This window comes from Ranitomeya variabilis, chromosome 1, assembly GCF_051348905.1.
Source record: "Ranitomeya variabilis isolate aRanVar5 chromosome 1, aRanVar5.hap1, whole genome shotgun sequence".
Lineage (NCBI taxonomy): Eukaryota > Metazoa > Chordata > Amphibia > Anura > Dendrobatidae > Ranitomeya > Ranitomeya variabilis.
Window position 1 is genome coordinate 603,407,106 of NC_135232.1, and position 27,615 is coordinate 603,434,720.

Here is a 27,615-nt window from a genome sequence, read left to right on the forward strand (position 1 = left end):
TATCGACACTCTGGAGACAGTCCTTGGCATCACCGTGGATGCAGCGTACACTCACGTGTTTTCCTGGAATCAACTGGTGGGGGAGTGTGGCCCTTACCAGTCATGCCATGACTAAGACTTCGGTCGAAATACATCAGAATAACGCTGCTATAGTTTGCAATTTTGCGTGATATGCTGTGAAATACCAATATGTTTCATATTTTGAGTGGTGTACCATAACCAAGAATATTTTTCAATTAAGAAATAAATGGAGATTGGTTTTAACTTCATTACTGCCCGATTCATCAAGTTTTTTTTTCTGTGTACCCTTTGCTCTACCTTTCCGTGCAGGAAAAGATGAGGATTAGCCGATATCCAGGTGAGCTGACTACATATGTTTTTTGGAGTTCTGGCAAGCCCTCCAGATTACCCAACTCAGGACATCTGTGTACCACCCACAGATGGACAGCCTCATGGAAAGGTTCATCAAGACCTTGAAGTGTATGCTGATGGTCGTGGAGAAGAATGGCCGGGACTGGGATTGCCTGTTACCGGACTGTCATGTCGGACGCTATTCACACTAGGGCGTCCGACAGACAGCAGTAATTCCACATTCGTCCACTATACATTCTGTGGCGCCGGCTAGACTTTATCCAGGTTGTCCGGGGTTAATCTAGCTGGTAATCGGGTTGGAGGCTGGGTCACGCCCATGGCCTTTAAATAGTCATTCTGGACTTTGGGCGTCGACGATTATAGCTTGTGTCTTGTGCCTGGTGATCTCGGTCTGGAGTGGTGGTCTAGGAGAAGAAATATCGTATCTGGTGGTGTATTATCCTTTGTCATATTTCTCCTTCCTATATTTGTATTAGTTTTGCCCTGTGCACATTTTAGTGTTTTCCTGTGTGTCTGCGGCGTGGTGCGTTTTTAGTTTTCCCTGTCTGTCTGTGCTTTCTGTAGGGGTTGGTGTGTGGTCTAATCACTGGGTGGCGGGTGGAAGTTTCAGCATAGGACTGAAACAGGATTCAGGGTCAGGCCTGGCGGCCCAGACAAGCACACCATCAGTGTAAATTCTGGGAGAGGGACAGACAGGGTTTTCCGTAGTCTGAGGGATATCGCAGGGGCCCGGGTAATCAGCTGTAGTCTACCCAGTACCCGCATGACACGTACCTATCATTCTCCATTAGAGAAGTCCCACAGACCTCTACAGGGTTCTCACCGTTCAAACTGTTATACAGACGGCACCCTCAGGGACTTCTGGACATTGTAAAGGACCTGGAAATCAGAGGTAACACCCCACCGAAGCGTTATCGAATATGTGGCCCAGATGCAGAACAAGATCGCAAGTGTGATGCCGATTGTGAGGAAGAACCTCCTTCAAGAACAAGAAGCCCAGGCAAGGATCTACAATCGGTCGGCAAGACAGAATTTAATTTTGGAGACTGGTTGTTGGTGTTGATCCTCACGGATGAAAGTAAGTTCCTGGACAAGTGGCAAGGGCCATACGAGGTGGTCGAATAATTGAGTGACATCAACTACAAGGTCCATCAACCAGGGAGAAGAAAGCCATACCAGGTGTACATTAACCTGCTGAAACCATGGTGAGACAGGGATCCGGTGGAAGCAACGTGCCTAGGGGCCACTCCTGATGCCAGGGTTGAGGATGTCACAGTGGCAGAGACACTGTCGCCGGCCCAGAAACAACAGTGCCGTGAGCTGTTTTAGCAGAACCTGTTTTCAGAGTTGCCAGGTTGTGGAGTATGAAATGCTGACAGAACAGCATGTGAGGGTGAACCAAAAGCCGTATTAGATTCCCAAAGCCTGCCGTAAAGCGATCTCCAAAGAGGTGAGGATGTTAAGCTTGGGCATCATTGAGGACTCAAAGAGTGACTGGTCCAGCCCTACTTTCCTTGTGCCAAAGCCAGACGGAGTGGTGGTTCTGTAATGACTACTGGAGGCTGATCGAGGCGTCCAAGTTCTACGTGTATCCAAAGGGTCGATGAGCTCATTGAGAGGCTAGGGTCAGCCAGATATATCACCACCCTGGACAGAATGAAAGAGTACTGGCAAATTCTCCTGTCTCCAAGTGGCAAGGAGATGATGGCCTTCTCTACACCTGATGGATGCTTCCAGTACACCAGGATGTCGTTCAGTCTGCAGGGATCCCCAGCTACCTTCCATAGAGCCATGGACCAGATTTTAGCCGCTCACAAAAAGTACGCCGCAGCATATATGGATGATATTCTGATATTCAGCCCGCACTGAGGAAGTACCTCCAGAAGGTCCAGGTGGTCCTGGATGCACTGAGGAAGGCAGGGTTTACCATAAACACTAAAAAGTGCACCACGGGGAAAGAACAGGCAAAATACTTAGGCTACATCGTTGGGAGGGGCAAAATAAAGCCACAAGTAGTCAAGCTGGAGGCAATCCAAAAGTGTCCACAACCGGTATTAAGAAAAGCAGGTTAAAGTGTTTCCAAGAATTGTGGGATACTTTTGGCGATTTATCCTGAATTTCACCATGATAGCCGCCCCCTGACTGGTCTTCTCAAGGGCATAAAGTCATTGATGTATACCACTATACACCACACGTGGCGGGGGACTGTGTATATACCACAAAGCACTCCATGGCTCAGCACCACCTTACATCTCCTCTCTGGTCTCAGTCTACCACCCTACCCGTGCCCTCAGTTCTGCTAATGACCTCAGGTTAGCATCCTCAATAATCAGAATCCCATTCCCGTCTCCAAGACTTTACACGTGCTGTGCCAATTCTTTGGAATGCCCTACCCAGGTTAATACGATTAATCCCCAATCCCCACAGTTTTAAGCGTGCCCTAAAAACTCATTTGTTCAGATTGGCCTACCGCCTCAATGCATTAACCTAACGATCCCTGTGTGGCCCATTAAAAAAAAAACAAACAAAAAAACACATAATCAGGTTCCTCGCATCGTGTTCTCATACACTTTATGCAGTTAATAGCCTCTGTGTCTGTACTGCTACATACTTAGGCTGTTAACTGGTTCATGCAGCTTTACATGAACACCCGAGCCTTACACTATGGCTGGTCCAAATAACTAAAGCAATTGTTACCATCCACCTCTCGTGTCTCCCCTTTTCCTCATAGTTTGTAAGCTTGCGAGCAGGGCCCTCATTCCTCCTGGTATCTGTTTTGAACTGTGATTTCTGTTATGCTGTAATGTCTATTGTCTGTACAAGTCCCCTCTATAATTTGTAAAGTGCTGCGCTATATAAATAAAATTATTATTATTATATACCGCTATATATGTCACCTGGCTGGGGGCTTCTCTTTGTATACTGCTATATACCTAACCTAGCGGAGGCTATTCTATGTATACCACTATATACCTCACCTGATGAGGGTCTACTGTGTGTATACTGCTATCTACCTCACCTGGCAGGGGGGTACTGTGTGTATACCTCTATATACCTCACCTGGCAGAGGGCTACCATGTGTATACCCCTATATAGCAGACCTGGCAGAACTCCCCTTGAAAAAGCAGTGCATTGGACACGCGAAACGCGCGTTGGGGTCATCTTACACCGCGCCCAGGGTCCTCCAACTTCTGCCCTTGGTAAGTGCTTGTCCCTCTACGTGTTCCGATTTGGATCAAGTTTCTTGATATTTAACCTGAGAGGTTCTTGCCTGCCACTGATATATCTTATTGCACGGGCACTGTACATAATACATACAGTATTTCTATGCACAATCGGGCAGTTGCAATTGTTGGTCCCCGGTCCTTCTGCTTTCCTCCTGCATATGTATCATTTTATATATTCTTTGGTGGTGATCTGTGTTTACATTTGGGCTATTTGAACTTTCAATAAAATATGCTTTTTACCTATTATACCAATGCTCCCGTTTCTCCTTTTCTATATATATTTTGGAGTGGGTACCTATTTTGTCTTCTTTGGATGGGTTACTGATAGCACTTTTTGATGACATTAATATGTCACTGAGGTTTTTGTGTTTACTTAGAATCTACTATGTGTACACCACTATATACCTAACCTGGTGGGGGGCTATTCTATGTATACCGCTATATATCTCACCTGGCGGGGGGGCTACTGTGTGTACATCACTATATACCTAACCTAGTGGGAGGCTACCCTGTGTATTTCACTATACATACCACACTTGGCGTGTGCTACTATGTGTATAACGCTATATACCACACCTGGTGGGGGGCTACTCTGTGTATACCGCTATATACTTCACCTGGTGGGGGGCTATTCCGTATATACCGCTATATATACCACACCTGGTGGGGGGGAACTATTCTGTGTATACCGCTATATACCACATCTGGTGGAGGACTTTTCCGTGTCAGACGCTATATACCACACCTGGCGGGGTGCTACTCTGTGTATACCGCTATATACCACACCTGGTGGAGGGCTATTCCATGTATACCGCTATATACCTCACCTGGTGGGGGGGGAAACTATTCTGTGTATACCGCTATATACCACACCTGGTGGAGGGCTATTCCTTGTAAGCCGCTATATACCACACCTGGCGGGGTGCTACTCTGTTTATGCCGCTATATAACTCACATAGCGGGGGGCTACCCTTTGTATACTGCTATATACCTCACCTGGTGGGGGGGTTAGTTTGTGTATACCGCTATACACCTAACTAGGGAGAGCAGTAAAACATCAGACCAGCACTAGGGGCAGCACTGGCTATGACTTAGAGGAGTTCCCCTTTAATAGATGCTGGTTGAGAGGGGGCGGGGGCTTTGGCAGTAGGCGTAGCCGCAGACCGTTTCATATTTTTATTTCACAGTCCAGGTCATCTATCTTCCTTTAAAGGGACAGTGCTTTCAAAACTGTAGCCAATCAGGGCCGGTCCTGATGCCCCGTCTGAGGGTCACTGCCCCAGGGGTCCAGAAGAGGCGCACTATTTCAGTGTGGGTGACGGGGTCGTGCCATAGACAGGGGTGCCACATGTTAGTGTGCAGAGTAGTCACAGGATTTAAAGTGGCAGCACCCTCGTTATTGCATGAAGCTCAGTCCTTCTGTGGGGGCACGCGCTCATCCTCCGCTCTGGGGGGCATTAGTAATTACAGTAAGGCAACGTCAGATTGTATCCAGTCTGTAGGGGACCTCGCTGGTGCACAATGGAGGGCGCCCTGTACACAGCCAGAAGGCGGCCTCCCGCTGCATGCTACGCCGTCCCCACCGTCACATGATCCCGCACTGCTCTCCACTGCCAGGATTCAGGTTCATTGGGTCCAGATCCATATTCAAACCAGGTGGCTGCAAGAAATAAGAAACGTTGTCATGGCTGCTACTCCACTCACAGCCAAAGCAACACACAGGTGTCTGCATAAAATTGCCAGGGAGCAATTTGGGAGTTTAGCAATTAGTTCCTGAGTGGCGGTAGCTTCCAGAACGGACTGCACCTTTGGATGTTACTGGAGTATATGAATAGGGAATGCTGATCTGGAGTATAAGATTGGGACTGCAGCTTTGGCTGTGACTAGAGCGCAGGTTAGTATCGGTAGCAGAAGTACTGTCCGGCAGCTGTAATGGTATGCAGCTCCCCTGCGGGGTCACACCTGTGCACTGGTGGGTGATGGGCACGCTGGGGTCCCACCCCCTCTCTCCCCGGGGATGGAAGTGTGAGCAGAGTCAGTAAACAAGCTGCAAGACCAAGCCAAAAGGCCAAAGCTGGTCACAGCAGAGCAGATGTCTCATCACAGCGTGCCAGGACCCCAAATAGAAAGTGGAACAACTCCCATCATCTATTTATACCCTGATGTACAGGGGCGGCCAGGAGAGGGAAAGAACCCAAAATGTCCTCAAAACTGCACTGTGGAGGATGGGGGAGGGGACAACTGCACCCAGAATGCACTGCGGCTGAGATGTAATGCTTCATACAACTTTGAGCGCATGTCTACAAAAATCCTGAATGCAGCTTTAGATGTGTTTGGAGAAGCGCTCACTCACCGAGTCTCCGGCCAGCTCCTTAGGTGGGTGTCCGAGCTCCTGCAACTAAACAATGGGAAGGGAGTGGTTAGTGCTGCCCCCAGATGAGAGCGAAGCCCCCAACTGTCCTTGGACTAGAGTGGCACCCCTGGCTGCCCATAGAGAAGAGCGGCGCCCTCCCATCGGCTATCACCAGTCAAGACCGGTGTCCCCCCACCGGCTGCCACCAGTCAAGAGCTGCGCCCCCCCCTGCAACCAGTCAAGAGCTGCGCCCCCCCCCGCTGCAACCAGTCAAGAGCGGTGCCCCCCCTGGCTGCGACCAGTCAAGAGCGCCGCCCCCCCCCCCCCTGCTATCACCAGTCAAGACCGGTGTCCCCCCACCGGCTGCCACCAGTCAAGAGCTGCGCCCCCCCCCTGCAACCAGTCAAGAGCGGCACTTCCCCCCGGATGCAACCAGTCAAGAGAGGTGCCTTTCCCCCGACTGCAGCCAGTCAAGAGCAGCGGCCCCCTCCCAGCTACTCCTGCACTAAAGACCCTGATACTCCCCTGACAAGAGCTGCGCCCTGGAACCAAAGCGGCGTCCCCTGATAAGAGCAGTGCCCACAGAAACTTCTGTGCTGCCGCCTGCAAGTGCAGTACCCCCTGCTGCTCCAGACAAGAGAGACACTTTCAACTGCTCCCAACAAGAGAGGCGCCCCCTAGTGCTCCTTCACTGCCCCCCCCCCAGAGCAGCGCCCCCTAGTGCTCCTTCACTGCCCCCCAGAGCAGCGCCCCCTAGTGCTCCTTCACTGCCCCCCAGAGAAGCGCCCCCTAGTGCTCCTTCACTGACCCCCCCAGAGCAGCGCCCCCTAGTGCTCCTTCACTGACCCCCCCAGAGCAGCGCCCCCTAGTGCTCCTTCACTGACCCCCCCAGAGCAGCGCCCCCTAGTGCTCCTTCACTGACCCCCCCAGAGCAGCGCCCCCTAGTGCTCTTTCACTGACCCCCCCCAGGAGCAGCGCCCCCTAGTGCTCCTTCACTGACCCCCCCAGAGCAGCGCCCCCTAGTGCTCCTTCACTGACCCCCCAGAGCAGCGCCCCCTAGTGCTCCTTCACTGCCCCCCCAGAGCAGCGCCCCCTAGTGCTCCTTCACTGCCCCCCCAGAGCAGCGCCCCCTAGTGCTCCTTCACTGCCCCCCAGAGCAGCGCCCCCTAGTGCTCCTTCACTGCCCCCCAGAGCACCCCCTAGTGCTCCTTCACTGCCCCCCCAGAGCAGCGCCCCCTAGTGCTCCTTCACTGCCCCCCCAGAGCAGCGCCCCCTAGTGCTCCTTCACTGGCCCCAACAAAAGTGGCAGCACGTACTGAACTAGACTAGCAACACTCCCTAATGCCTTAACACAACCTTTGCCAAGAAGAGCGTCCCCTGCTGGTTCCTCACTGCTAACGACAAGGGTGACCCCGCAGCTTTCTTGCCGACACAGAGACAAGTGTCGCCCTCCTCGCCTCATGGCACACAGGGGTATAACAACACACCAGTCACCTGTTGCATCAGATCCATGATGGCTTCAAATCTGGCGGCCTCGTCCCCCGACTGCTCAGTCTCAAAGTGCCGGCAGATCCTGGCCATCAGGCTGTGCTGCTCCTGGTACTTGCGGTACTCCTCGGCAGGCAGGGTGTCCCGATGCGTCTGCAGCCATTCTGGAAACTGAGTGACGGGAAGAGGAAAAAAAAGAAGGAAAACTAAAAGCATCCGCTCCTGGGAAAGCTGGGTGACCACAGACATGGCCTCCGCCACAGGGGGCGCCCTCACCTTGTCTGTGATCTCCTTCAGGGACGGGTACAGGACCTCTTTGGACAGCAGGTTCTGCATGATGTTCTGCATGAACGGGAGGATGTTGCCCTCACCCTCCACCTCGTCCATGCCCAGGCCCTCCATGGCGCGGGACAGCTCCTCCTCCGACAGGCTGGAATTCTGCAAGGCACAAGGGTACAGGGGCAATTACATGGTGGGGTCACAGACTCCCGAGACCCCCGGGGGGCTGCTGATTGCTCACCTGTAGCTCGTCAGCGTTCTTGGCGAGTCCCGTGAGCGTCTCCTTCAGGCACGACGTGAATTCCTGCTGCGACGTTTCATCACTTCCTGTCCAGAGAAGCAAAGTGACCATGGAAGCTCAGTGGCGCCCACCCATCCCTGGACTGGGGGTCATACAGCGGGGTCTCCATCAGGATCCCCCTCTATTAACCACTGATGCCGTCTGATCAGCACCAGACACCCCAAGTGTATCATTTCAGGAGGGGCAATATGATGGCCGCAGCACCTGCACTAACATCTTACAGCAATACCCATTTATTCTGATAATCCGGCATGAAAAGACTGTCCTATGGCTGAAGACCTGATGGGTTGTCACTGCTGGACCACCAGGTTGTGGATGACAGATTGATAATCTGGGGATTACATACAGAGATTCACTATCTCCGATAATCCAGGATAATCTCCAGCTGTAGAATACTGGATTATTGGAAATGTGCAGCGATACTGGGGAGGGATGTCAGAAGAACAGGGGGCCGAATCTGCCGCCATCTCAGGCTGTGTACACTCCTCACCGTACCCACAGGTGGACTCTGCCCTTTGCCCCCTGGCTGAGCACTGTCTGACCTTTGTCCCTTACCAACTTTCCCAGCGGCCTCTGACAACTTCTGGAACTGCTCCACAAGGTGCGGCTCCTCCTCGGCCAGCTCCTTCATGGCCTTCTCGAACTCCTGTGTGGCCTGGGCGGCGAGCTCACTGCTGAACAGCTCCTGGAAGAACTTCTCCTGGGACGTAAAGAGAGCGTCCTGCTGGGAGAGAGAGGCAGCGCCCCCCGGGGTCAGGCCAGAAGGAAGCGGCATCCCCACCCCCAGGGTCAGGCTAGGAGGGGACAGCACCCCACACCACGGTCAGGAGGAGGCAGCACCCCACACAGCACTGAGGTCAGGCCAGGAGTAGGCCAGGAGGGGGCAGCACCCCACACAGCAGCGGGGTCAGGCCAGGAGGACGAAGCACCCCACACCACGGTCAGGAGGAGGCAGCACCCCACACAGCACTGGGGTCAGGCCAGGAGTAGGCCAGGAGGGGGCAGCACCCCACACAGCAGCGGGGTCAGGCCAGGAGGACGAAGCACCCCACACCACGGTCAGGAGGAGGCAGCACCCCACACAGCACTGGGGTCAGGCCAGGAGTAGGCAGCACCCCCTGGGGTCAGGCCAGGAGGGGGCAGGACCCCACACAGCACCGGGGTCAGGCCAGGAGTAGGCAGCACCCCCCGGGATCAGGCAAGGAGGGGGCAGCACCCCCCGGGGTCAGGCAAGGAGGGGGCAGCACCCCCACACAGCACCGGGGTCAGGCCAGGAGGACAAAGCACCCCACAAAGCACCGGGGTCAGGCCAGGAGGGGACAGCACCCCACACCACGGTCAGGAGGAGGCAGCACCCCACACAGCACTGGGGTCAGGCCAGGAGTAGGCAGCACCCCCTGGGGTCAGGCCAGGAGGGGGCAGCACCCCACACAGCACCGGGGTCAGGCAAGGAGTAAGCAGCACCCCCCGGGGTCAGGCCAGGAGGGGGCAGCATCCCACATTGCACCGGGTTCAGGCCAATATGAAGCGGCACCCCACACAGCCCCGGGGTCAGGCCGGGAGGGGGAAGCATCACACATTGCACCGGGTTCAGGCCAAGAGGAAGAAGCATCCCACATAGCACCGGGGTCAGGCCAGGATGGGACAGCACCCTACACAGCACTGGGGTCAGGCCAGGAGTAGGCAGCACCCCCCGGGGTCAGGCCAGGAGGAAGCGGCATCCCCACCCCCAGGGTCAGTCCAGGAGGAGGCAGCACCCCACACAGCACTGGGGTCAGGCCAGGAGTAGGCAGCACCCCCCGGAGTCAGGCCAGGAGGGGACAGCACCCCACACCACGGTCAGGAGGAGGCAGCACCCCACACAGCAACGGGGTCAGGCCAGGATGGGACAGCACCCTACATAACACCGGGTCAGGCCAAGATGAAGCGGCACCCACCCTCTGGGTTCAGGCCAGGAGGGGGCAGTGATATTTAGTAGAAAACATACCCGTCAAATATAACCAATAATCACAAATATTAACACTGTAAAGATAATAATAGGACTGGATCGGACTGTAATGGACAAACTGCAATTATATAGCCAGAAAACCAAGAAAGAAGAAGCAGTCTAAAGTCCAATTATATGCAAATAACAAACCAATCTTTATTAAGAGTAACAGGTGAACGAACAGCAGGGAGAGGATCCCCCATGGTATCCTCAACACGCAAAAACAGGGCACAGGTGGGTCCACATACACATATCCATTATTACTAAGGGTAATGTAACATGCATATAGATAATGCAGACTTAGCTGCTATACAATGGCACCCCTTGAGAAAGGCATCAGCCGAAACACGCGTCGGGGTGGGCACGCAGAGATTTATACTCTCATTTACGGGTATGTACCTTCCTTGCATCTATGAATACCTTTGACACCTTAGGTTTACATTGTATGGCAGCTAAGTCTGCATTATCTATATGCATGTTACATTACCCTTAGTAATAATGGATATGTGTATGTGGACCCACCTGTGCCCTGTTTTTGCGTGTTGAGGATACCATGGGGGATCCTCTCCCTGCTGTTCGTTCACCTGTTAGGGTATGTGTGCACGTTCAGGAAACGCTGAGTTTTTGACGCAGCATTGAGCAGCATGCATAAAACACGCAGCGTCCAGATGTTACAGCATAGTGGAGGGGATTTCATTAAATCCTGTCTCCACTATGCAGTAAAAGATGCATGTGGCAGACCCGAGAAAACGCACACGTGGCACGTCTTTTAAGAACGCAGCATGTCCTTACATAGCAGAAAAAACTCAAGGACAACGCAGGTGACCTGCCAGTGACCTCAGGTGCAGATTTGGTCAGGATTTTACCTGCATAAAACCCTGACCAAATCCTGAGGCAATCCTGAACGTGGACACATACCCTTACTCTTAATAAAGATGGGTTTGTTATTTGCATATAATTGGACTTTAGACTGCTTCTTCTTTCTTGGTTTTCAGGAGGGGGCAGTGGAGGATAAAGGAGACCCCCATGTACCAGGCTGCAGGACAGGCACATATCAGGTCAGCACTCACCTTGGCGGCATCGGCCGGTGGTCTCTCTGCGGATTGGTCAGCAGCTGCAGGAGGAGGAGGGGGGCGGCTCGTCTTCTCAAAATCGTCCAGCGCGCCTGTCGTACACAGAACATGCGACTCATCAGACTAGCTGACACCAGAGAGCCCCCAATACAAAGTGCAGAAAACCTGACACCAGAGAGCAATAGCTGCACACTCACAAGTCAATCACTAGCAGACTACAACTCCCAGCATTTTCAGACTGCAAGATCTGCAGCAGTACAGTAAGATTGCACCTGATACCAGAGAGCAATAGCAGATCCTGTGCACACAACATGTCAATCATCCCAGATCCCAATAAACAGCTGCTGGCTGACACCAGAGAGAAGCAGCATGCGCACCGCCCCCATCCCTCCCTCCAGCGCTCACTGTCCAGCAGCTCGTCCAGTTCCTTGTCTTCTTCACCCCCAGCTCCGGCCATCTTTCCTGCTTCCTTCCTTTCCTGAAGGGGGCGTGTCCGAGTGACGTCACCACCGCGCATCCAATAGAACCATACATACAAGAAAGGGCAGTGAGGCTGCGCAGGCTGGCGCCATTTTTAAAAGACATCAGAAGGTGACCGGAAGGAGCAATGTGCCGGGGCTGCCAGTAGGCGGCGACCTCACACGGTGCTCCCATATCTCCGCTTGCTGTCAGTGAATGTAAACAACTAAAAGCCTCTGTCATGTATCTGTATTGTTTCCTCTTACTGACAGCAAACATAGATCTTGAAGATGGTGAGGAATGTAAAGTGACTTTGTGTAAAGAGAGTTGCAGATAAATGTAAAATGCCCTAATATCAGACAGTCCGAGAGCATCCCATAAAGTGTGAAGTCAGCACAGCCATTAAGGAACCCTCTGCCGTGATGGGGTTAATGGGTCTCTACAATGTTAGGTGGAGGCCACAAAAACATCACTGGTCAAAATGCGGGTGCACCAAACATGGCCTGCCGTATACAGGAACACCACCCACAGCCTGCCGTATACAGGAACACCACCCACAGCCTGCCGTATACAGGAACACCACCCACAGCCTGCCGTATACCTGGAACACCCCACACAGCCTGCCGTATACCGGAACACCACCCACAGCCTGCCGTATACCTGGAACACCCCACACAGCCTGCCATATACAGGAACACCCCACACAGCCTGCCATATACAGGAACACCACCCACAGCCTGCCGTATACCGGGAACACCCCACACAGCCTGCCGTATACAGGAACACCACCCACAGCCTGCCGTATACCTGGAACACCCCACACAGCCTGCCGTATACCGGAACACCACCCACAGCCTGCCGTATACCTGGAACACCCCACACAGCCTGCCGTATACAGGAACACCACCCACAGCCTGCCGTATACCTGGAACACCCCACACAGCCTGCCATATACAGGAACACCCCACACAGCCTGCTGTATACCTGGAACACCCCACACAGCCTGCCATATACAGGAACACCACCCACAGCCTGCCGTATACCTGTAACACCCCACACAGCCTGCCGTATACAGGAACACCACCCACAGCCTGCCGTATACCTGGAACACCCCACACAGCCTGCCGTATACAGGAACACCACCCACAGCCTGCCGTATACCTGGAACACCCCACACAGCCTGCCGTATACAGGAACACCACCCACAGCCTGCCGTATACCTGGAACACCCCACACAGCCTGCCATATACAGGAACACCACCCACAGCCTGCCGTATACCTGGAACACCCCACACAGCCTGCCGTATACAGGAACACCACCCACAGCCTGCCGTATACCTGGAACACCCCACACAGCCTGCCGTATACAGGAACACCACCCACAGCCTGCCGTATACCTGGAACACCCCACACAGCCTGCCATATACAGGAACACCACCCACAGCCTGCCGTATACCTGGAACACCCCACACAGCCTGCCGTATACAGGAACACCACACACAGCCTGTCGTATACCGGGAACACCCCACACGGCCTGCCGTATACCGGAACACCACACAGCCTGCCGTATACAGGAACACCACACACAGCCTGTCGTATACCGGGAACACCCCACACAGCCTGCCGTATACAGGAACACCACCCACAGCCTGCCGTATACCTGGAACACCCCACACAGCCTGCCATATACAGGAACACCCCACACAGCCTGCTGTATACCAGGAACACCCCACACAGCCTGCCATATACAGGAACACCACCCACAGCCTGCCGTATACCGGGAACACCCCACACAGCCTGCCGTATACAGGAACACCACCCACAGCCTGCCGTATACCTGGAACACCCCACACAGCCTGCCGTATACCTGGAACACCCCACACAGCCTGCCATATACAGGAACACCACCCACAGCCTGCCGTATACTGGGAACACCCCACACAGCCTGCCATATACAGGAACACCACCCACAGCCTGCCGTATACCGGGAACACCCCACACAGCCTGCCGTATACAGGAACACCACCCACAGCCTGCCGTATACCGGGAACACCCCACACGGCCTGCCGTATACAGGAACACCACCCACAGCCTGCCGTATACCGGGAACACCCCACACAGCCTGCCATATACAGGAACACCACTCACAGCCTGCCGTATACCGGGAACACCCCACACGGCCTGCCGTATACCGGGAACACCACACACAGCCTGCCGTATACAGAAACACCCCACACGGCCTGTCGTATACTGGGAACACCCCACACAGCCTGCCGTATACAGGAACACCACCCACAGCCTGCCGTATACCGGGAACACCCCACACGGCCTGCCGTATACCGGGAACACCACACACAGCCTGCCGTATACAGAAACACCCCACACGGCCTGCTGTATACAGAAACGACCCACACGGCCTGCCGTATACTGGGAACACCCCACACAGCCTGCCGTATACCGGGAACACCACACACAGCCTGCCGTATACCAGGAACACCACACACAGCCTGCCGTATACAGAAACACCCCACACGGCCTGCCGTATACTGGGAACACCCCACACAGCCTGCCGTATACCGGGAACACCACACACAGCCTGCCGTATACCTGGAACACCCCACTCGGCCTGCCGTATACCGGGAACACCACACACAGCCTGCCGTATACCGGGAACACCACACACAGCCTGCCATATACAGAAACACCCACACGGCCTGCCGTATACCGGGAACACCACACACAGCCTGCCGTATACAGAAACACCCCACACGGCCTGCCGTATACTGGGAACACCTCACACAGCCTGCCGTATACCGGGAAAACCACACACAGCCTGCCGTATACCGGGAACACCACACACAGCCTGCCGTATACAGAAACACCCCACACGGCCTGCCGTATACTGGGAACACCCCACACAGCCTGCCATATACCGGGAACACCACACACAGCCTGCCGTATACAGAAACACCCCACACGGCCTGCCGTATACTGGGAACACCTCACACAGCCTGCCGTATACCGGGAACACCACACACAGCCTGCCGTACACCTGGAACACCCCACACAGCCTGCCGTATACAAAAACACCCCACTCGGCATGCCGTATACCGGGAACACCACACACAGCCTGCCGTATACCGGGAACACCACACACAGCCTGCCATATACAGAAACACCCACACGGCCTGCCGTATACCGGGAACACCACACACAGCCTGCCGTATACAGAAACACCCCACACGGCTTGCCGTATACTGGGAACACCTCACACAGCCTGCCGTATACCGGGAACACCACACACAGCCTGCCGTACACCTGGAACACCCCACACGGCCTGCCATATACAGAAACACCCCACACGGCCTGTCGTATACTGGGAACACCCGACACAGCCTGCCGTATACAGGAACACCACCCACAGCCTGCCGTATACCGGGAACACCCCACACGGCCTGCCGTATACCGGGAACACCACACACAGCCTGCCGTATACAGAAACACCCCACACGGCCTGCTGTATACAGAAACACCCCACACGGCCTGCCGTATACTGGGAACACCCCACACAGCCTGCCGTATACCGGGAACACCACACACAGCCTGCCGTATACCAGGAACACCACACACAGCCTGCCGTATACAGAAACACCCCACACGGCCTGCCGTATACTGGGAACACCCCACACAGCCTGCCGTATACCGGGAACACCACACACAGCCTGCCGCATACCTGGAACACCCCACTCGGCCTGCCGTATACCGGGAACACCACACACAGCCTGCCGTATACCGGAAACACCACACACGGCCTGCCATATACAGAAACACCCACACGGCCTGCCGTATACCGGGAACACCACACACAGCCTGCCGTATACAGAAACACCCCACACGGCCTGCCGTATACAGAAACACCCCACACGGCCTGCCGTATACTGGGAACACCTCACACAGCCTGCCGTATACCGGGAACACCACACACAGCCTGCCGTATACAGAAACACCCCACACGGCCTGCCGTATACTGGGAACACCCCACACAGCCTGCCGTATACCGGGAACACCACACACAGCCTGCCGTATACCTGGAACACCCCACACGGCCTGCCATATACAGAAACACCCCACACGGCCTGCTGTATACAGAAACACCCCACACAGCCTGCCGTATACCGGGAACACCACACACAGCCTGCCGTATACCAGGAACACCACACACAGCCTGCCGTATACAGAAACACCCCACACGGCCTGCCGTATACTGGGAACACCCCACACAGCCTGCCGTATACCGGGAACACCACACACAGCCTGCCGTATACCTGGAACACCCCACTCGGCCTGCCGTATACTGGGAACACCACACACAGCCTGCCGTATACCGGGAACACCACACACAGCCTGCTGCATACAGAAACACCCCATACGGCTTGCCGTATACTGGGAACACCCCACACAGCCTGCCGTATACAGGAACACCACCCACAGCCTGCCGTATACCTGGAACACCCCACACGGCCTGCCGTTTCCCGGGAACCCCACACACAGCCTGCCGTATACAGAAACACCCCACACGTCCTGCCGTATACTGGGAACACCCCACACAGCCTGCCGTATACCGGGAACACCACACACAGCCTGCCGTATACAGAAACACCCACACGGCCTGCCGTATACTGGGAACACCCCACACAGCCTGCCGTATACCGGGAACACCACACACAGCCTGCCGTATACCTGGAACACCCCACACGGCCTGCCGTATACCGGGAACACCACACACAGCCTGCCGTATACTGGGAACACCACACACAGCCTGCCGTATACAAAAACACCACCCACAGCTGCCGTATACGGGAACACCACACACAGCCTGCCGTATACAGAAACACCCCACACAGCCTGCCGTATACAGGAACACCCCACACAGCCTGCCGTATACAGGAACACCCCACACAGCCTGCCGTATACAGGAACACCCCACACAGCCTGCCGTATACCGGGAACACCCCACACAGCCTGCCGTATACCGGGAACACCACACACAGCCTGCCGTATACAGGAACACCCCACACGGCCTGCCGTATACAGGAACACCCCACACAGCCTGCCGTATACAGGAACACCCCACACAGCCTGCCGTATACAGGAACACCCTACACAGCCTGCTGTATACAGGAACACCCCACACAGCCTGCCGTATACAGGAACACCCCACACAGCCTGCCGTATACAGGAGCACCACCCACAGCCTGCCGTATACTGGGAACACCCCACACAGCCTGCCATATACCGGGAACACCCCACACAGCCTGCCGTATACAGGAACACCACCCACAGCCTGCCGTATACCGGGAACACCCCACACGGCCTGCCGTATACCGGGAACACCACACAGCCTGCCGTATAAAGGGAACACCCCACACGGCCTGCCGTTTCCCGGGAACCCCACACACAGCCTGCCGTATACAGAAACACCCCACACGTCCTGCCGTATACTGGGAACACCCCACACAGCCTGCCGTATACCGGGAACACCACACACAGCCTGCCGTATACAGAAACACCCACACGGCCTGCCGTATACTGGGAACACCCCACACAGCCTGCCGTATACCGGGAACACCACACACAGCCTGCCGTATACCTGGAACACCCCACACGGCCTGCCGTATACCGGGAACACCACACACAGCCTGCCGTATACTGGGAACACCCCCACACCGCCTGCCGTATACCTGGAACACCCCACACGGCCTGCCATATACCAGGAACACCACACACAGCCTGCTGTATCCTGGGAACACCCCCACACCGCCTGCCGTATACAGGAACACCACATAGACCTGCCGTATACCGGGAACACCCCACAAGGCCTGCCGTATACAGGAACAGCCCACACGGCCTGCCGTATACAGTAACACCCCACAAGACCTGCAGTATACAGGAACACCCCACAAGACCTGCCGTATACAGGAACACCCCACACGGCCTTCCGTATACAGGAACACCCCACACAACCTGCCGTATACAGGAACACCCCACAGGACCTGCCGTATTCAGGAACACCTTATACGGCCTGCCGTATACAGGAACACCCCACAAGACCTGCTGTATACTGGGAACACCCCACAAGACCTGCCGTATACAAGAACACCCCACACAACCTGCCGTATACAGGAACACCCCACAAGACCCACAGTATACCACAAGCACCCCACAAGATCTGCTGTATACTGGGAACACACCAGAAGACCTGCCGTATACAGGAACACCCCACAAGACACACCGTATACAGGAATGCCCAGCAAAACCCGCTGTATACCAGGAACACCCCACAAGACCCGCTGTATACAGGAACACCCTACAAGACCCACTGTATACCAGGAACACCCCACAAGACCCGCTGTATAACAGGAACACCCCACAAGACACAAGACCCACCATATACAGGAATGCCCCGCAAGACCCGCTGTATACCAGGAACACCCCACAAGACCCGCTGTATACCGGGAACACCCTACAAGACCTGACGTATACAGGAACACCCCACAAGAACCACTGTATACCAGGAACACCCCACAAGACCCGCTGTATACCAGGAACACCCCACAAGACCTGCCATATACAGGAACACCCCACACGGCCTGCCGTATACATGAACACCCCACAAGACCCACCGTATACCAGGAACACCTCACAAGACCCGCTGTATACCAGGAACACCCCACAAGACCTGCCATATACAGGAACATCCCACAAGATCTGCCGTATACCAGGAACACCTCAAAAGACCCAGCGTATACTAGGTATACTAGGAAAACCCCACAAGACCTGCCCTATACAGGGAACATCTTACAAGACCTGCCGTATGCTGGGAACACCCCACAGGACCTGCCATATAATGGGAACACCCCACAAGACCTGCCGTATACTGGGAACACCCCACACAGCCTGCCGTATACCGGGAACACCACACACAGCCTGCCGTATACCTGGAACACCCCACACGGCCTGCCATATACAGAAACACCCCACACGGCCTGCTGTATACAGAAACACCCCACACAGCCTGCCGTATACCGGGAACACCACACACAGCCTGCCGTATACCAGGAACACCACACACAGCCTGCCGTATACAGAAACACCCCACACGGCCTGCCGTATACTGGGAACACCCCACACAGCCTGCCGTATACCGGGAACACCACCCACAGCCTGCCGTATACCTGGAACACCCCACACGGCCTGCCGTTTCCCGGGAACCCCACACACAGCCTGCCGTATACAGAAACACCCCACACGTCCTGCCGTATACTGGGAACACCCCACACAGCCTGCCGTATACCGGGAACACCACACACAGCCTGCCGTATACAGAAACACCCACACGGCCTGCCGTATACTGGGAACACCCCACACAGCCTGCCGTATACCGGGAACACCACACACAGCCTGCCGTATACCTGGAACACCCCACACGGCCTGCCATATACCGGGAACACCACACACAGCCTGCCGTATACTGGGAACACCACACACAGCCTGCCGTATACAAAAACACCACCCACAGCTGCCGTATACGGGAACACCACACACAGCCTGCCGTATACAGAAACACCCCACACAGCCTGCCGTATACAGGAACACCCCACACAGCCTGCCGTATACAGGAACACCCCACAAGACACACCGTATACAGGAATGCCCAGCAAAACCCGCTGTATACCAGGAACACCCCACAAGACCCGCTGTATACAGGAACACCCTACAAGACCCACTGTATACCAGGAACACCCCACAAGACCCGCTGTATAACAGGAACACCCCACAAGACACAAGACCCACCATATACAGGAATGCCCCGCAAGACCCGCTGTATACCAGGAACACCCCACAAGACCCGCTGTATACCGGGAACACCCTACAAGACCTGACGTATACAGGAACACCCCACAAGAACCACTGTATACCAGGAACACCCCACAAGACCCGCTGTATACCAGGAACACCCCACAAGACCTGCCATATACAGGAACACCCCACACGGCCTGCCGTATACATGAACACCCCACAAGACCCACCGTATACCAGGAACACCTCACAAGACCCGCTGTATACCAGGAACACCCCACAAGACCTGCCATATACAGGAACATCCCACAAGATCTGCCGTATACCAGGAACACCTCAAAAGACCCAGCGTATACTAGGTATACTAGGAAAACCCCACAAGACCTGCCCTATACAGGGAACATCTTACAAGACCTGCCGTATGCTGGGAACACCCCACAGGACCTGCCATATAATGGGAACACCCCACAAGACCTGCAGTATACAGGGAACACCCCACAAGACCTGCCGAATACAAGGAACACCCCACAAGAGCTGCCGTATACTGGGAACACCCCACAAGACCTGCCGTATACCGGGAACACCCAACAAGACCCGCTGTATACCTGGAACACCCCACGAGACCCACCATATACCGGGAGCATCTCAGAAGACCTGCCGTATACTGGAAACATCCCACAAGACCCACCACGAACACCTCACAAGACCTGCCGTATCCAGGGAACACCCCACAAGACACACAGTATACCGGGAACACCCCACAAGACATGCTGTATACCAGAACACCCCACAAGACCTGCCGTATACAGGGAACACACTACCAGATGTGCCGTATACCGGGAACACCCCACACGGCCTGCCGTATACCGGGAACACCCCACACAGCCTGCGGTATACCGGGAACACCCCACAATACCTGCCGTATTCCGGTACATCCCACAAGACGTGTCATATACCGGAACACCCCGCAAGACCTGCCGTATACCGGAGCATCCCAGAAGACCTGCCTTTTACCGGGAACACCCCACAAGAGCCACAGTATAGCGGGAACACCCCACAAGACCTGCCGTATACTGGGAACACCCAAGACCTGCTGTATACCGGGAACACCCAAGACCTGCCGTATACCGGGAACACCCAACAAGACCTGCTGTATACCTGGAACACCCCACAAGACCCACCATATACCGGGGGGCATCCCAGACGACCTGCCGTATACTGGAAACACCCCACAAGACCCACCGTATACTGGGAACACCCCACAAGACCTGCCGTATACCGGGAACACCCCACAAGACCTGCCGTATACTGGGAACACCCAACAAGACCCGCTGTATACCTGGAACACCCCACAAGACCCACCATATACCGGGAGCATCCCAGAAGACCTGCCGTTTACCGGGAACACCCCACAAGAGACACAGTATAGCGGGAGCACCCCACAAGACCTGCCGTATACTGGAAACACCCCACAAGATCCACAGTATACCGGGAACACCCCAGACGGCCTGCCATATACCGGGAACACCCCACACAGCCTGCCGTATATTGGGAACACCCCACAATACCTGCCGTATACTGTTACATCCCACAAGACGTGTCATATACCGGAACATCCCACAAGACCTGCTGTATATCTGGAACACCCCACAAGACCTGCCGTATACCGGTACATCCCACAAGATGTGTCATACACCGGAACATCCCACAAGATCTGCCGTATACCAGAACACCCCACAAGACCTGCCGTTTACCGGAACATCTCACAAGACCTGCTGTATAGCGGGAACAGCCTACAAGACTTGCCGTATACCGGGAACACCCCACAAGACCCACTGTATATCGGGAACACCCCACAAGACCCACCGTATACTGGGAGCATCCCACAAGACCCATCGTATGCCGGGAACACCCCACAAGACCCACCATATACTGGGAACACCCCACAAGACCTGCCGTATACCGGGAATGCTCCACAAGACCCTCTGTATACCGAGAACACTCCACAAGACCTGCATTATACCGGGAACACCCCATAAGATCCACCGTATACTGGGAGCATCCCACAAGACCTGCCGTAAACCCGGAACACCCCACAAGACGTGCCGTATATCCGGAACACCCCATAAGATCCACCGTATACTGGGAGCATCCCACAAGACCTGCCGTATACCAAGAACACCCCACATGAACCTGCCATATATCGGGAACTCCCCACAAGACCTGCCGTATTCCAGGAACACCCCTCAAGACCTGCCATACACCAGGAACACCCCACAAGACCTGCCGTATACAGGGAACACCCCACAAGACCTGACGCATACTGGGAACATCCAAGACCTGCGGTATACTGGGAACACCCCACAAGACCTGCTGTATACCTGGAACACCCTACAAGCTCCGCCGTATACACAGAACACCCCACAAGACCTGCCATATACCAGGAATACTCCACAAGACCTGCCGTATACTGGAAACACCCCACAAGACCTGCCGTATACCAGGAACACCCCACATGACCTGCCATATACCGGGAACACCCCACAAGACCTGCCGTATTCCAGACTGCGGAGACCCGCGTGTCGTAAATAGTGCCTTCCCCTCTACCACCAATCCCGAAAAGACAACACGAACATGCTTAGATGGGTTGAACTAGTCGGTCACAGTTTATTAATTTGATAAGCAGGGAGGGGCAAATTACATTTTGCAACGGGCTCACAGCTGTGGGCCCAGTCTGCAACCGATGGGCAGCCAGCAAATGAGTGGCTACGAAGCTTCGCCCCTCCCTCCACTTCCGCTGTGACTTAAAAATAACAGTATTATTATCGTCAGCTTTAAGGTTCAAGTATTGAAAACATTTTTAAACGGCACAAAAACATTAGTAAATATGTAGGGGAGAGAGGGTGGGACAATTGCTTCCAGAGGGTCAGCCGGGGAGAAAGAGGAAGGTGCTGACCCCGGCACCTGGATTTAACCCTTGTGGGTGTGGCCGGACGTCCCTTCCTCTCTCTTCCCGTTGGTCAGCTGGGCGTCCCAATTAGTGCATCACCTGGGGGAGTAGTGTGAGGGGGCAATAGGCACTGCACAGTGTTTCCTATTAGCTTTTTCCTAAGGGGGCTCTGCAGTCCGAGGCACATTCCCTATGCGGTACCGTGCCTGTTAGGAACACCCCTCAAGACCTGCCGTTTACTGGGAACACCCCACAAGACCCGCCATATACCGGGAACACCCCACAAGACCTGACATATACCCGGAACACCCCACAAGACCTGCCTTATACTGGAAACACCCCACAGACCTGACGTATACCAGGAACACCCCAAAAGACCTGCCGTATTCCGGGAGCAGCCAACAAGACCCGCCGTATATCCGGAACAACCCACAAGACCTGACGTATACTGGAAATACCCCACAAGACCCGCCGTATACCGGGAACACCCCACAAGAACTGCCGTATACAGGAACACGCCACAAGACTTGCCGTATACCCGGAACACCGCACATGATCTGCCGTATACCGGGAGCACCCCAGACTTGCCGTATACTAGGAGCACCCCCACAAGACCTGCTGTATACCGGGAACACCCTACAAGCTCTGCCGTATACAGGGAACACCCCACAATACCTGCCATATACTGAGAACACCGCACAAGACCCCCATATACAAGGAAACACCCCAAAAGACCTGCTGTATACCTGGAACACCCTACAAGCTCTGCCATATACCAGGAACACCCTACAAGCTCTGCCGTATACCGGGAACACCCCACAATACCTGCCATATACTGAGAACACCGCACAAGACCCCCATATACAAGGAAACACCCCAAAAGACCTGCTGTATACCTGGAACACCCTACAAGCTCTGCCATATACCAGGAACACCCTACAAGCTCTGCCGTATACCGGGAACACCCCACAATACCTGCCATATACTGAGAACACCGCACAAGACCCCCATATACAAGGAAACACCCCAAAAGACCTGCTGTATACCTGGAACACCCTACAAGCTCCACCGGATACCAGGGTGCTGTGATCCTACCAAGACAATCCCATCACCAGGACGCATATACCAGTTTGCTTTGGCGTCACATTGTAATCTATTTATCACCTTCCTACTATCGCAGGGAGAACAAGAATAAAGATGGGCACAAATGTAAATAATATCAACTTTATTCCTTTCACTTCTGTCTTCTATGAAGTAGAAATCACTTGGTGCGATCAGCCATGTTGCGGTTGGATTTTGGTTGTCAGTGTCTCCACATTGTCGCAGACCTGATGACGTATTGGCGTTTCTTTGAATGCTGGATTATGACGACTTTTCTGATTGGCTAAGACGATGTTCGCTTCTGTGCTGCATTCTGATTGGCTGCATCGCTCGGCGCTCGCCCGCGTTTCCTTGTTCCCCACTGTATGCTCGTTCTGTCGCTGACCGATTTCTAGAACCGCAAGATGAGTTTGGCGGAGAGCAGAGCCCCCCGAAAGACGGCGGGAAACCGCATGTCCGGTCTGCTGACCCGGGAGGAGGAGGATGAGTTTTACAAGACGACATATGGAGGCTTCAACGAGGTCAGTGTTTGCAGAGGAACTATCTCTAGGTCTGTATAACAGCAGAGCCTGCAGGCTATCATAAAGGCATGCTGGAACTTCTAGTCCTCGTTCATATTCACTTGTTCTTCCCAGTCCTCTGCACCTCTTGTAGCGCCAGCCCTATTCTCATGCACCAGGACCCCAGGCTATAAAGGGCGAAGTGATTCGGCCATCTTACACCCCAATATGAGGGGTCTCCATGCTGCCCACAGTGATTCTGGGCAGAAGAGCAGCAGGCGGGCACTTGGCGATGATTTTATCCCCTTCCTGACATGTGACGTCTCTGACAGTGACCCTTAGATGGCACCATTGCCTGGCACAATCATTCTGGGGTCTCCGACCCGCCACCGATTACTATGAGCTGATGCATAGCTCCCGACAGTTCCGCATCCAGCTGTCCCTGAAAGACTGGGGCGTGTGTCCTCAGGACATCATAGTGGCGATGCCGACAGCAGATCCCGGCTCCATTGTTACTTTGGGGTAGAGACTGAAGGACCTGCAAGTCATGTGACTGCCAGCAGAGACCCGTTCCGTCACTGAGGATAGTGAGGGGGTGTGAGGACATCATACAGATTGGGGCGGCATATTGTGTAGTGCGGACTCTGGAGGCTCCCCGGGCTGTGTGTGGGACGGGGGGCTATCATACTGTGTGTGTGGAGGAGCTGTGAGTACATCATATTGTGTGTGGGGACATTATACATTGTGATGGGTGGCGGAGGCGTCATACTGTGTGTGGGGGAGTGGTGAGTCCATCACACTGTGGGGGTATCTTACTGTGTGGAGTGTCTTACAATTGCCATTATTTTGGCCACCTCTCCTCCCCCTATTAAGTGCAATAAAAAGAGTTTCATATGTGCCCTAAAATGGTAGCAATAGCAATGACACACAAATACGAAGACTCCTAGACATCAATTTTAGCTTTATCCAACCCGGTCCAAATGTTTCCAAAGGTGTGGACATTTAAAAATGCACTTCACAGCAAATTCCCCCCAGTTGTAAAGAACACTAGAAAAGATGCTTGTACGTTTTTGGCGGTGGACGGTTCATCTAACCAGTGACTGATGGTACGGCATCCCCTTTAAAAATCCTTACTGGCTCTGACTTTCACTTTCTTTCCTTAGGAATCTGGCGATGAGGAATACAACCAGGTCCGATCGGAGAGCGAGGATGAGGTGGACTCTGACTTCGACATTGATGAGGGCGATGAGCCCACCAGTGACCACGAGGAGGATGAACCCAAGCGGAAGCGCAGGGTGGTGACCAAGGCTTACAAGGTGAGGGCAGAAGTAGTCTTCCAGCGGGGAAGAGTGAGAGAGATGCTGTAAATGACCTTACGGTTAGTTTGAATTTGTGTAGTGGGTGGGTAAAGCATGGTGGATATCCTCTCGGTCACTTCTATTCCCCCTTATTTATGCTACAGCTCCCTTGTCTCCTCCACAGGAGCCGATTCAGCTCCTGAAGCCCAAGCCGAAGCCAAAACCTGATGCTGCGCCCAAAAGCCGTGCAGAGAGACCACCCCCGCAGGAGGTCACAGAAGACAGCGTGGACAGTGAGTGTGTGGTGACTGTTTACTTGATGTTGCTCCCTGTTTTCATCTCCCCTGAACTTTGTTTTGTTCGACAGGTCGTAAGCAGATGCGCCAGTCTACCACTGAGCACACGCGCCAGACCTTCCTGCGCGTGCAAGAGAGGCAGGTGCAGTCCCGCAAGAAAAAAGGGCCTCACCCTGACAGACCCCTGACCCAGGAGGAGCTTCTGGAGGAGGCCAAGATTACTGAGGAGATCAACATCCGCTCGCTGGGTAAGTACAAGGTGGTGAAAAAAAGTTATGACTCGAGGAAGAAGAGTAAGAAATTGTCGCCAATCGGGAAGGAGTTAATAGTTTTGCTAATTGCCCCGTATACTGTTTTTCTTCTGCTCGCAGAAAATTACGAACGCCTGGAGGCAGACAAGAAGAAGCAGGTGCAGAAGAAGCAGAGATACGTGGGGCCGACCATTCGCTACCACTCCGTGGTCATGCCTCTTATCGCGGATGCCGGCGTGAAGGAGGAAAACGTAGACGTGGAAGGGTGAGTGCAATCAATTTGGCGGCCATGGCAGATTCACTGAGTCGCACAGAAACTCCCCCTCCTCTTAAGGCTTTGTACTGGTATTGGTTCCAAACTAACATTGAACCCCATTCTTCTTTTCCAGGTTGGAGCAGGAGCTGTCCGGTGACTCAGTTGTACCTCCTGTCAGCAAATGTTCCCGAACCTTCATCACCTTCTCCGAAGACGAGACTTTCGAACATATTTTTCCGAGGAACAAAACCCGCCTCCCCATCCGCGAGCTGTGCCCCGTCACCCACAAACCCGCACAGTACCGAGACCCCATCACTGACATCCCCTATTACAACGCCCGCGCCTTTAAGATCATCCGAGAGGCTTACAAGAAATACATCACTGCTCACGGCCTGCCCAACGCCGCCATGGCTGCCGCTTCCATGGCTCCTGCCACCACCACACAGGACACCAGCCAGCGCAACACGCGGCAGAAGATAGTCATCAAGCAGAGCGTGCCGACATCCTGATCACCCGGACAGTGCGGGAGACTGAGGAAGTCAGGCGCACAACAACTCTCATCAGTCATGGTTTTTTTTTAAATGTTTTTCTATATAATAAATTATTTTCTGGTCCCAGTCCCTTCTGTGCAGTGTAATCTCCGTAGACCATGGTGGGACACAGAGGGAATCTGAACAGAATTCTTTGAGTTAAAATAAATATTAACCCCCTTCACCACCTTGGGATTTTCCAATTTTTGTGTTTTTATTTTGTGCTCACCTTCTTCCCAGAGACATAACTTTTTTTATTTTTCCATCATTATGGCCATGTGAGGCCTTGCTTTTTGCGGGACGAGTCGTACTTTTAAACAACACTATTGGTTTTACCATATTGTGTAGTGGAAATGGGAAAAAAATTCCAAGTGCGTTGAAATTGCAACAAAAAGTCAAATTCTAGAATTGTTTTTTGTTTTTTACCATGTTTACCAAATGCTAAAACTGACCTGCCATTATGATTCTCCAGGTCATTACGAGTTCATAGACACCAAACAAACGTGTCTAGGTTCTTTTTTGATTTAAGTGGTGAAAACAAAATCCCAAATTTGTTTTTTTTAAAATGGCGCTATTTTCTGAGACCTGTAGAGTCTCCATTTTTCGTCATCTGGGTGGTGATGGCTTATTCTTTCGTGCGCCGAGCTGATGTTTTTATTCATACCATTTTGTAGATACAGTGTATTGGTCGCCCGCTATTGCAACATTGTGGTGACCAAGAAATCATAATTTTGGCTTTTTTTTTTTTTTTTTTCGTGTTACATCATTTACCTATCGGATTAATACTTTTTATATTATGATCGGGCGTTTGAACGTGGTGATACCAAATATGTGTATTTTTTTAATTTATTTTGAATTGGGCAAATGGGGGGTGATTTGAACTTTTATATTGGTTTTTTTAAAAAAAACTTTTTTTTTTTTTTTTTTAACCCCTTTACCCACATTTGCATGTTAATGACCAGGCCAATTTTTACAATTCTGACCACTGTCCCTTTATGAGGTTATAACTCTGGAATGCTTCCATGGATCACGGT

General features: G+C 53.7%; 2 protein-coding genes across 3 annotated transcripts; one reads left to right on the forward strand and one right to left on the reverse strand.

Annotated features, from left to right (window-relative positions):
- Positions 1-4,761: 4,761 nt before the first annotated feature.
- PEX19 (peroxisomal biogenesis factor 19) lies at positions 4,762-11,628 on the reverse strand. Of its 2 annotated transcripts, none has more exons than XM_077259372.1 (8): positions 11,486-11,628; positions 11,078-11,172; positions 8,576-8,741; positions 7,961-8,046; positions 7,717-7,878; positions 7,447-7,611; positions 5,953-5,997; positions 4,762-5,259 (listed from the first exon to the last, which is right to left on the reverse strand). In XM_077259372.1, the coding sequence occupies exons 1-8, from the start codon at positions 11,595-11,597 to the stop codon at positions 5,185-5,187; spliced, it is 906 nt and encodes a 301-aa protein (XP_077115487.1). In that variant the 5' UTR covers positions 11,598-11,628; the 3' UTR covers positions 4,762-5,184. The 2 variants fall into 2 exon arrangements, with proteins under 2 accessions (XP_077115487.1, XP_077115478.1); XM_077259363.1 differs by having other exon boundaries at positions 8,576-8,744.
- Positions 11,629-23,785: 12,157 nt separating this feature from the next.
- VPS72 (vacuolar protein sorting 72 homolog) lies at positions 23,786-26,671 on the forward strand. The gene is made up of 6 exons (XM_077259384.1): positions 23,786-23,971; positions 25,114-25,266; positions 25,433-25,541; positions 25,616-25,792; positions 25,916-26,060; positions 26,185-26,671. Exons 1-6 carry the CDS (start codon positions 23,855-23,857, stop codon positions 26,558-26,560), a joined length of 1,077 nt encoding a protein of 358 aa, XP_077115499.1. The 5' UTR covers positions 23,786-23,854; the 3' UTR covers positions 26,561-26,671.
- The last annotated feature ends 944 nt before the right edge of the window (positions 26,672-27,615 follow it).